General features: G+C 40.1%; 1 protein-coding gene across 1 annotated transcript; it reads right to left on the minus strand.

Annotated features, from left to right (window-relative positions):
- Positions 1–1,249: 1,249 nt before the first annotated feature.
- Lrrtm4 (leucine rich repeat transmembrane neuronal 4) lies at positions 1,250–6,008 on the minus strand. The gene is made up of 2 exons (XM_051202954.1): positions 5,654–6,008; positions 1,250–3,300 (listed from the first exon to the last, which is right to left on the minus strand). The coding sequence occupies exons 1-2, from the start codon at positions 5,658–5,660 to the stop codon at positions 1,748–1,750; spliced, it is 1,560 nt and encodes a 519-aa protein (XP_051058911.1). The 5' UTR covers positions 5,661–6,008; the 3' UTR covers positions 1,250–1,747.
- Positions 6,009–10,846: the final 4,838 nt, after the last annotated feature.

A 10,846-nucleotide genomic window follows, 5' to 3' on the forward strand; every position in this document is an offset into this window, starting at 1 on the left:
GTCATAGATATAAGGAATACCCAAAATAAAATAAGATGAAATTGCATTCTGTACATTCACCTCTAACGTACCAATGAGGGCTTGCAAGAAAAACATCAAGCCTTGTTAGACTTTCATAGAAAGCTTTTATTCTCTTCCAGTTTTAAGGGCAATTGCTTATACAGGTTTCTTTGGGGGATTTATTATTTGGGATTATGTCTTTTATTTTCAATGATACACAAATAAGAAAAAAAAGAGAGAGAAAGAGAAAACAAACTTAGCAAAGAACAGTTCCAAGAATCCAATTTGAAATTATTTTAAATTCACCGAAGCATATGAAAACACTCATTATAGTCTATATTTAGGACTGTGGAAACCTTGGTATATGTTACCAAAGAACAAATTATGTTTCCTAACTGTTATAAGTGGCATTAGAATGAGCACCATCTTTAATGAACACTCATTAAAACTCACTTTTGAAAATTAGGTAAAATCAGATACTAAAAAAGCCAATTGCCAGAACAAACTTCTATTAGCTAAAGTATTCTGGCAATAAAACCTGGTAGTTGGATGTTACACAGTATGATGTTACCAAGGAAAGAACATACATCCAATATAATTCAGTCACAAAATGGAAGCAGGAGACCATTGTTCTATTCAGGTAAAGTGTTCTGATAAGAGATCTTTTAAATTAAATACTCAGAAACTGGACCAAACTTATTCTCATATAAATGGAAAGAACTCAACATAAAACCCAGACACCCCTTTGAGAATTCTATGCAAAAGAGGAAGACTATTGAAAGTTACGCCTTTTACTCGGAAGCATTCCGAGTCAAATTGACAAGAGTTCTTCTTGTCTTTCCTTTTGAGGGTGACAAACTGACAAAGGTCACGAGCACTCCCTCTGATGCTCATCATGATGTGACTGCCAAGTCATCCACTAGAAGCTGGTGTTCTATTAGTTACTAGAGGAGCAGGCAAAATATGGAAATTCAGTTCCCGTCTAATAAAACACAGATAGCAATCACTTAAGGAACCTTGCTTGGGAAAGTGATCCATGTCCCAGTAATTAAAACCAAAAGGAAAGCGATGGCAATAGGAAGAAAGCATACTTAGAAGATTATACAATTCTACACAATTCTACAGTAGGCCCTCCATATTCTCTGTGCTGGTATAATAATTAAGGTAACACATGTGACATGGCTGTGACTTCCTGCTTGCATGCTTCAATTCAAACTAAAAATTAACAGCAAAAAAAAAAAAAAAAAAAAAAAAAGTCAAACCTTGGGTCAAATGCTCTTTGGTTTAAACCTGTCCTACCTCCTATCATTTTGGTTAGCTTACTTGAATTTTAAATTACACTGGCCCTTCCAACTTCACACCATTACAAAAAGTCAATCACCAAGAACCAGACATAAATTTCAGAATGAGTTTGTTTGTGAGAATTCATGTTTCTAAGTTGAACCCCTTTATACAAACTGTTTTAGAAGAAAAAAAATAGAAAAAAAAAAAAAAACAGGTGTTTTAACATAGTATTTTATTACAACTTAATCCCATCCTTGAATGATTTTCTTTCAAGTTTCAACCATTTTTTTTTTAAAGTAGTCAGTTTCCTGGTGGTTGCAATTTAATTAAGTAACCTTTCACACTGAGCAAAACCCCAAAGCAAAAGGGTCGTTAATCTTTCTAGTGATTAGACACACCGCTAGAGCCTCAAGCATTTACCTCTCCTTCCCCGCAGTAGAAATGGTTTTAGGAGGGTCACGGTTCATACCTCACACTCCCTGGAGCCAGAGATGGTATATGTGCAGGGACCAGATCCATTAACCGATATATCCATGGTCTCAGAGTTCGTCGGCTTGTAGTCCACGTAGTATTCCTGTAAAGGGGAATTCATTTGTCTCTCTGACTCCCTGGCCTTTTTCCGCCTCCTCTTCATAAGCGAGTGCTGTTGGAGTTGTTTCATGCTGGCTGGGTACCTTTTCCAAGACACATAGATCACCAGGAGAATCATGGCCACCGAGAGGAACAGAGCCACGCTCCCTGCGATGATTTTGTGAAACGACACATGCTCATACTCGTGATCCGTACCTGGGATCTGGAAGCCTGGGGATGGACTCGCTGACCCCAGAGTGGCTGGGATGGCATCCGGTTTGAAGATGGTAGGTTTGGGAATGAACGGGGGCTTCTGTGGAGTTTGAGGCACCAGGGGTGATCTTTCTGTGTTGACCACCTGGACCTCGGAGCAGATGTTGTAAGTCTCCACAGCATCGCTGACCTTTTCGCCCTGTATGTGCTTTGGCCCTGCGCATATCATGGTACTTTCTTTATTCCCTTTGAAATTCTTCAGCCAATAGAATAGAGGACAGATGCTCCGACTGCATTCCCACATATTTCCGGACAAAGTGATGGATATTAAGGATATCCATGCGTTCACGGTCTCCTGGGAGACGTTGGTGAGCTTGTTGGAATCCAAATTCAATTTTTGCAAATTAGGGAGGCATTTAAATGTGCCAGGCTCGATCGCTTGGATGTCATTCCCTGATAGATCCAAGGTGTGCAAGGAACTCCAGGTCCACGTTAGGCCTTGGCTCACAGAGCGGATCCGGTTCCACTGCAGGTAAATGGATCGCAGGTTAAAGAGACGAGGAAAATGAGCAAAGTTGATCTTTGAAAACTGATTGTGTTCCAAATGGAGCTCCTTCAACTTCAGAAGACCAGCAAATGCATTTCGGGATAAGCTTCTGAGACGATTGTAACCCAAATCCAGAAAATCAAGGTTCCGGCAGTCTTGAAAAACCCTTATGGGCACTGTCTTTAGGGAATTAGACCGCAAGTGCAAAATGATGAGTTTCCGGAGGCCTTTAAACTGCTCAGATTGCAAGGTCTGAAGTTTGTTATAGGAGAGATCCAGGTTGCGGAGATTGGGGACTGGATGAAATGTTTTATTGTGCAGATAGGTAATTTTGTTGGAGCTTAGAATTAATTCTTTCAGTCTGCGGATCCCTTGAAAGGCATCTTCATCCACTGAGCTAATGTAATTATGGTCAAGATAAAGCCATATAAGCTGGTTAAGGCCGGCAAACTGATTGGATTTGAGTTTCTGAATGCTGTTGAACCTTAAGGATAAACCTTGTGACCCTCCAGAAATGTTCTCTGGGATGTCTGCAAAGGCGTGAGACTCACAGTACACAATTTTGCCATCGCATCTGCAGTTCTTCGGGCAAGCTCTCTGAGCCCCTGTCAGCATAACCAGCAGCAGGGTATGAAATAGCACCAGAGACACACTCATGCCTTTCAGCTGCGGGGTTAGACGGAAACCTGTCATAGCAAACAGAACACAGATGCACACTGTCAAAGAGTGACAATACCGCACGCCGGCTTGTCGGGATCGGGAGTGTCCGTTCTAGCGTGAGAATGGGATAGTTCATTTAAGAACACATTTCAACACTTAAAAATCTTCTTTTCCCCTAGTGCTCCAAGCTTGCTGCTTAGAGTTCAGTCTTTCTTTCATTTTCTTAATATCACAGAGCTGTAAAACTGTGAAAACCCTCTGAGTTCCAGAGTCCTTCTCTGTCCCAACCCTGGAAAGCCCAGGGCATTTCTTTTTCCTGAATGCTGACATTTGAATAACAATAACATTTGACTGTCACTGTGTCAACCCACCGGACTATATTGCAGCTTTCAGTAAGGTCAGAACTATGATTTAGGAAACCTGGTTCCTGCACCTCTTTCCCAGCTGAACAAATAGGCTGTGATTTAGCAAAAGAGCTTCTGGGATGTAGTCAAAGTAATCCAAGTTTGTTCTGCCTGAATTACATACTGACTGACTGCCTACAAGGGTTGCAGTCTGAGCCCTGAAAACTGGCATAGGAATATGAACAGGCAGCCCACAGAGCATGGTTCATAGCCATGTGAGATGCCCTCAGTTGGTTAATAAACATACATTATTGCATACTTTGGCCCCATGCCCAGAGATGCATGAGCTAAGATAGGTGATCACACATACCACAGCCACCCCCAGTGCTAGCTAAGATGTTAAATTCTTATTCAAAATGTGCAGAATATTAACTACTTATGTTATTAGAGCAATTGCTGTTTTTTTTTTTTTTTAACAGCATAAATTTGAGAAATAGCAAGGAAGACCAATACCAACATCCCCAGCATCCTGACCTGCTCAAGTCTCTGACTGGTTTTTCTCTGCCTCCATTAACTTCAGAAAGCCTGCAAACTTGTAATCTATTAGCATTTATGCTGCATTTTCAAGCCATTGCATGTGAGGGGACTCCTGCCCACCTTCAACAGTAGGTAAATCATTTCTTAACTGGGGAAAGAGAGACAGACAGAACTGGGTGGGAGGAACCTACTGCAGGCTGAAATATCTTTTCTTCTTTAATAGTCATCTTTTAACCAAGAGAATCAGCCAAAATCCTAGTCCAAAAATCCTCCCTCTCTAGAAGAGTTGCCTTTTTTCTTTTTTCCTCTTCTTTTATTTATTTATTTGTTTATTTTTAATTAACTTTATCTTGCACTCTGTCTTTTTTGTCAGCTACAGACTCAATAAAATACAACCCAGCTCTCCCAGACAGGAGAAACAGAGGGGGAAAAAAGCCAGTCACACTTGAAAAAAATAAAACTGGCAAATCACTCCTGGAAATTTGGAAGCTGTATTCAGGATGCAGCTTCCAAGATCAAACAAGCCTCGGGTGTCACCTCTGATAAAGTAGGGACCCCACCCCTGCACACACACAGCCAAGTGTTAACAGTCATCCTGACAGCAACCCGAAGAACACAAGCGTGGCTCATATTATCAGGAAACAGAAGCAAACACAGTATTTATTTCATGCTCTGTTTCCAGGCTCTGGGTATGCAGACGCTAGAGACAGTCTTAAAGCTATCTCTCCAGAGTGTGTTTAAGTCCGCGTTATGCATTTATGGATTTAAAAAAAAAAACTGCCAAAAGGAAAGGTTCTAAAAATATAATAGCAACTATAGTGAGGCAACTGGTAAAGTAGAGAGGTTCCTGCTTTTGTGCCTGCTTCCTGGTCCTTCAGCAGCTAATGCCCGGTTGAAGATGAGCGGTTAGGATCAGCTTTGCAAAGAGGAAAACAACCAAAGTTCGCTTACCCATCCTTTGTCATCAAAAAAAAAAAAAAAAAAAAAAAAAAAAAAAAGTCTGCCCTCCTCTCTGCTTTCTTCTTATTTGGTCTCTCCGGTAGAATTCACCACCACCTTCATGACACTGTGCAGCTGTCATTCAAACCATTCTGAGCCCGCATGTGAGCCAGTAGCCCCATGTAAACTTCCCCGGAGAGGACAGGCAGACACACACACATACACACACACACACACACACACACACACACACACACACACACACACACACTAAACATATGTATACTTAAAAAAAATCAGCAGGGGTGGGATGAAGGGGCAGGAAAGAGGAAGCCGCTCGGGTGGGGGGTCGGATGGGGGAGGGCCTCTAAGCTCTGAGGACCATTGTATAATTCAGTAGGGACACATTAGCGGTAAATTGGCAATCTGTGAAAAGAGCTACAGCCCATCTCGGAGGTAACCAACTTCTCTGTGGAAAAGAGAGAGAGAGAGAGAAAGACAGAGACCGGAGAAGGGGAAAAAAGAAAAAAGAAAGACAGAAAGAAAATCCTCAGAGTACCTGGCATTCCTTATTGTGCTGGCTTTTGCCATTCCCAGATAAAGCAATTCATCCTCGGGATTTTTCAGTAGTTGAAGCAAGCAGGCCGCCTGTGCTGTGTGAGACCCCAGTTTAAAAGCTATGCGGGCTAGGTTTATCCATTTAGCTGGTCAGGTTGAAAGTGTTTTGTAGCTGTGCTGAGAGGCAGCCCTTGTCTAATTCAGAAGGCTTTCCGGAGACTGATGGTGCTCAGAGCTGGTCGGTGCTAATGCTCGAGTTTGTGATACACTGAGTGCCCTCCGCTGGAGAAAACAGATTGCACATTAAAGACGGGAACAAGTGAGCTTGTCAGGGCTGTGCAGCCTTCTCTGCTCAGAAAGGGAAGTTAAAGGCACAGGATCGCTTTTTCCCCCCTCTCTCCAGTGATATAAATTAGGAACGGTGTGTGTCAGGGTTTATGCTTCACAGCTGCAGCAGATGTGAGCGAGCGGCTTTCTAGGTCTCTGTCTGCCCCAATGTGTGTGATTGCTATATTGGAAAGTTGTTATGGCCTGAAATTGGTATTCTGTGTGTCACCAATGATATTGTCTTATCCTCAACGACATGAGTAATTACTTTTCAAATTTATGACTTTTTTTATTTGCCTTTATTTATAGGTTTTAGGACAATGAAGTAAGAAAGCTGTCCCCACCCAGGAGAGAGAGCACACCAGGGTTCACATGTAAAAGTCCTTCACTGTGAAAAATTTAAGTCTAATTACTCCATTCTCAGAATTGGTCAATAACATCAGTTCCATCTGTAATTTTGTATGTTTATCATGTGATTTATGATACGGTTTTGTAAAACATCGTATGTTTAGCCTTAACTCTTTCTCAGCTATGTCACTTTACCAGGTGCCTGGGTAACCAAAACTGAACTTCAGACAAGAATTAAAGCTTGTCAGCTTTATTGCAGCCATTTTCCTTAAAGCTCACACATTTTACAGATGAAATAATAATCCATTGAGTTGTGCAGTCCCTCCTGAAAGAAAGAAGCACTCCAGCTTTCCTGAAATTAAGACTGATGAAATCATAAAAATGTTTGAGGTGAATAATTTTTCCAAACCTATACACTTTTTCACACACTTGTATGGGATGCTTAAAAATGACAATAATACATTACCTTCACTTAAAAATGAATTTATATTTAGCCTGCATGTATGTCTGTGCAACACTTGTGTGCTTGGGGCCTTAAAGAAGCCAGAAGAGGGCATGAGATCCACTGGAGTTGCAGTGATGGAAGATAGAGTCTCCCTGTAGGTCCTGGGATAGAACCTGAGTCCTCTCCTAGAGGGGGTACATGACCTTAACCACTGAGCCATCTCTCTGGCTCCATACTGTGTCCCCCACCTTTAGTTATTTCATAATTACCTGAAAAATAATAATCCAAGAATATGTAGGATAACCCAAGAAAATAAATGCAATGTACTGCAGAGAGAGAGAGAGAGAGAGAGAGAGAGAGAGAGAGAGAGAGAGAGAGAGAGAGACTGCTGGGTAGAACTGCACATCTAGTTTAGCAGCTCTGAGAACTTCAAAGGGATTCTACATAAATATCTACAACTGGTGTGTATCCTGGCAAATGGATAGTTTTATAAACACTTCAATTTTAGATTAGTTAGTCAAGTAAAATTTATTAAAATAGAATAAAGAAATGACTAACACCCATAATTTGACTCAGATTTATGAGCAGAAGGTCACAGATGTTTGTCTAATTACTAAGATTTCTCTAAGAACAAAATAGGGATCATCTGTCCCCTACGTGAATCTCTCCCATTAACAGATACCTGAGTTTCCATTATAGAAATGTGTGCTTTTGGATTAAGGCCTAATACCTGTTAAAATGCAAATTCATACCACAAGAGACAATGTTATTGTGGGTACTGAAAGGAAATAAGTCAATCAATGAAAGTGATACACATAAAATCTCTTCAAAATATTGTAGTTTACATGGAGACACAAAATCCAAAGGGAAAATTGTTGATTAAGAAAATGAAAAGGGCACCCTACCAGTAAAATTAAAAGAAAGTTTTTGATTGGCTGACTGTATATTATGTATGAAGCAGGGCAGGAAGGATCACAGAACTCAAGTACTAGAAGAAAATGAGGAGCAGTAAGTTCGTTTCCAGGAATATTTTCATTTGCATGGGGGGAAAATAAAATGTTCAGACCAGATTTCTGGTGGAAGATGGAACTAGGGTGTATTTGATTTCATCTGCTGTGATATTTTGTCTACATTTTCTAGTTTCTCATCTCATGAATATGAAGTTAGGCATGATGTTTATCTAGCCACATATGTATAAGTGTTCTTTTGTTTGAATCCACAATATGAGATCCACTTTTGGCAGTTGATTAGAAAAAGACATCATTTTTGCATGATTATTAGCTGCTAATTTGATGAAAGTATCAAGATCTATGGCTGGAGAGATGACTTAGTGGTTAAAGGTGTTTTCTCTTCTTGTATGGTTCCTAAGTTCCTTTCCTGGCTCTAATATCAGGAAGTTCAACACCCCTCTACCTCAACCCCTCTACCTCAACCCCTCTACCTCAACCCCTCTACCTCAACCCCTCTACCTCAACCCCTCTACCCTACCCCCTCAATTAATTTCAGCTTCAAGGGGGTTTCTGGCCTCCATATATGCTCATGTATACTTCCAATCACATACACATACCTAAAAGTAAAATATCTTTTTTAAAGTATTGAGATCTAATACACACTGGCTGGGTTTGGAGCATATATACTTGGGGGCACTGCAACACTCAAGACTAAATGTAGAGTACAGACAACCCTGAGTTATGAGCAAAAAGATGTTTGTCTTAAAATCAAAGTTAATGCCCCCTTAATTAAGACCTAAGAGTTACTGCATCCCATAGTTGGCACCACATTCTATTCTTGTTTTGGAAAAGATGTAATCAAAATGCAGAGGTGCAACCAATATGCTATGATGATATAAAGAGATGCAGAGTGGGGTGGGAGACATTGTATGGAAGATTTGTTTGAGAACAGCCTGCCTAGCCTTTCCTTCTTCCATGCACGAGCATGGTCTAGACAATTGCGCGCGTGTGCGTGCGCACGCACACACACACACACTTCACTCAAGAGAAAATGTTGGTTTATTACTTTCTTAGACCATTAAGCACAGAGGAAATGATCACTGTGGGCTCCTTGTTGTATGTCCCACAGTGAGCCCTCTGTGGGAAGGAACCATATCTTATTTTTGCCAAGGAAAGGCAAGAGAAGATTAATGGGCTTCCTAGAACAAAGGAGAGTTAGGTCATATTGAACATATCTTTCATGTTTAGCATTTGTCTGGATAAAAACATGAATATGAGCCTTCCATGAAAGAGAAGATGGCTAAGTATGAAGTCAGCTTAAGGCCATCTCAAACCCTGATGAGACACTCATGAGAAAGATTTTCACTGTTTACCTGGCTAAAGCAACAAACAAATAAATGAAAGACAAACAGAAGTCAGCAAGTACGGACACACATCAGAAAAATACAAAGGAGAGGAGAGATTATATTCTTTATTCATTAATGGCAAAGAGACTGTTAAGGAACAACTAATACATTTTAGAACAAGACATTTTCACTGTCCCCTGGGCTCAGAGGTCACACAACATTAGAATTCAGTCTCCTGGGAAGGTCAAAACAACAGTTGTAAGTGTGGAAGAATAAATCAAGACGAGAAAAATAAGGATGTATTATCTTGTTCTCAGGTAGACACCTGCGTGCCATTGATGCTCAATGAAGAAGAAGGGAGAAAAATACTTTTTTCCTTATGATATGTTATTCAAGGCAGTTCTCTATCCAATAAGGCCCCAGGAAGACAAAAATGAGAAGCCTCTGACATAAAATACGAGACCTGACTCACAAATTGGTCCTAATACACTTGCTTACTGATGGGGCTTCATGAGGAGCCAGTAGTATTCTTTTGTTGTTACTTCAAAGACCATTCAGTAACTGCTACTTGAAATTTTCCATGATTGATATATTCACAACACAGACATCACCAAAGCCTATAATTCAATGTTTACCGTGTGTGTGAGTGTGTGTGTGTGTGTGTGTGTGTGTGTGTGTGTGTATGTTTAGATCTGAGAAAATGACAGAAAGCATGCTAGCCACAAGAAGCTGTTGTGGAATTACACTATAAAGTAAACTTGAGGTAAATGCAAAACTGCAGATCAAACCAACATCCCAGGGCTGACAGTCAAGATGAGTAACATAAAACTCAAAATCAAATTTATTCATGCTACCAAATTTATAAATATCAGAGTAAGGGCAGGGTGACCTCACAAAGCTCTTTTCGACGATGTTTTAAAAGTTGTGTGTGTGTGTGTGTTTCTGTCTGTCTGTCTTCGCAGTGTGGAGGTATGTTTATCATTTATAATTAGAGAGGTTCATACTAGCTATAAAACATAAGTATACAAATAGACAACTGCCCAACGACACGGTCAAATGTTATTACAACTTTGAGAGTTAGGAACATTCCAGAGCAGGGATATATTAAGATTGTTGGAAATATCAGCATAGAATATGAACAGTTAAGATGGAGTTTGTGATGTACACATTAGTTTTCTATTGTCTTCCCTAATAATAACAAAATTAACAATAAAAGAAAAGAGAAAGTGTGGCTCAACAAAAATATTTTTAAAGGAATACGAGAACTAAGAGAAAAACATTGATTAAAGACTAAAATGTATAGAATAAAAACAGTAAAGGTGTATAATTAGAAAAAACCCAAGTTTTAAAAATTCTGCCCAGAAGTGATAGTTGAATTGGAGTTAGTTTTTTCCTGTCTTATAACACTGAAATCCCCAGGTTTGGTGTGTGTACTGGGTTCCAGATGAGCTCTGTTTTAACTCTCTGCTTCCACTAATTATGGGACTACATAGGCTGAGACCTGGCTTCTCACCAGATCATGTAGCATAAAAATTTCTTTACTATGTTACACTCATTTCAGAGACTTTTACACATCAGAAGTGTACAACATTCTCTGATGAACTTTGGTGATATGTTAACTAAGTATATAACACTTGTCCCTATATTTTCCATCTGTGTACATAGGAATGTGGCAAAAGCTGGTGAGCCAGAAATCCAGGGATCTTTAGAAGTATGTGAACAAACAGGCAGATAATATCTCCAGACACCCTCAGTCTATGCTGGGTAAGGTAAATGCC

The sequence above is a fragment of the Phodopus roborovskii genome, unplaced genomic scaffold (genome assembly GCF_943737965.1).
Source record: "Phodopus roborovskii unplaced genomic scaffold, PHOROB, whole genome shotgun sequence".
In the NCBI taxonomy this organism is placed as follows: Eukaryota; Metazoa; Chordata; class Mammalia; order Rodentia; family Cricetidae; genus Phodopus; species Phodopus roborovskii.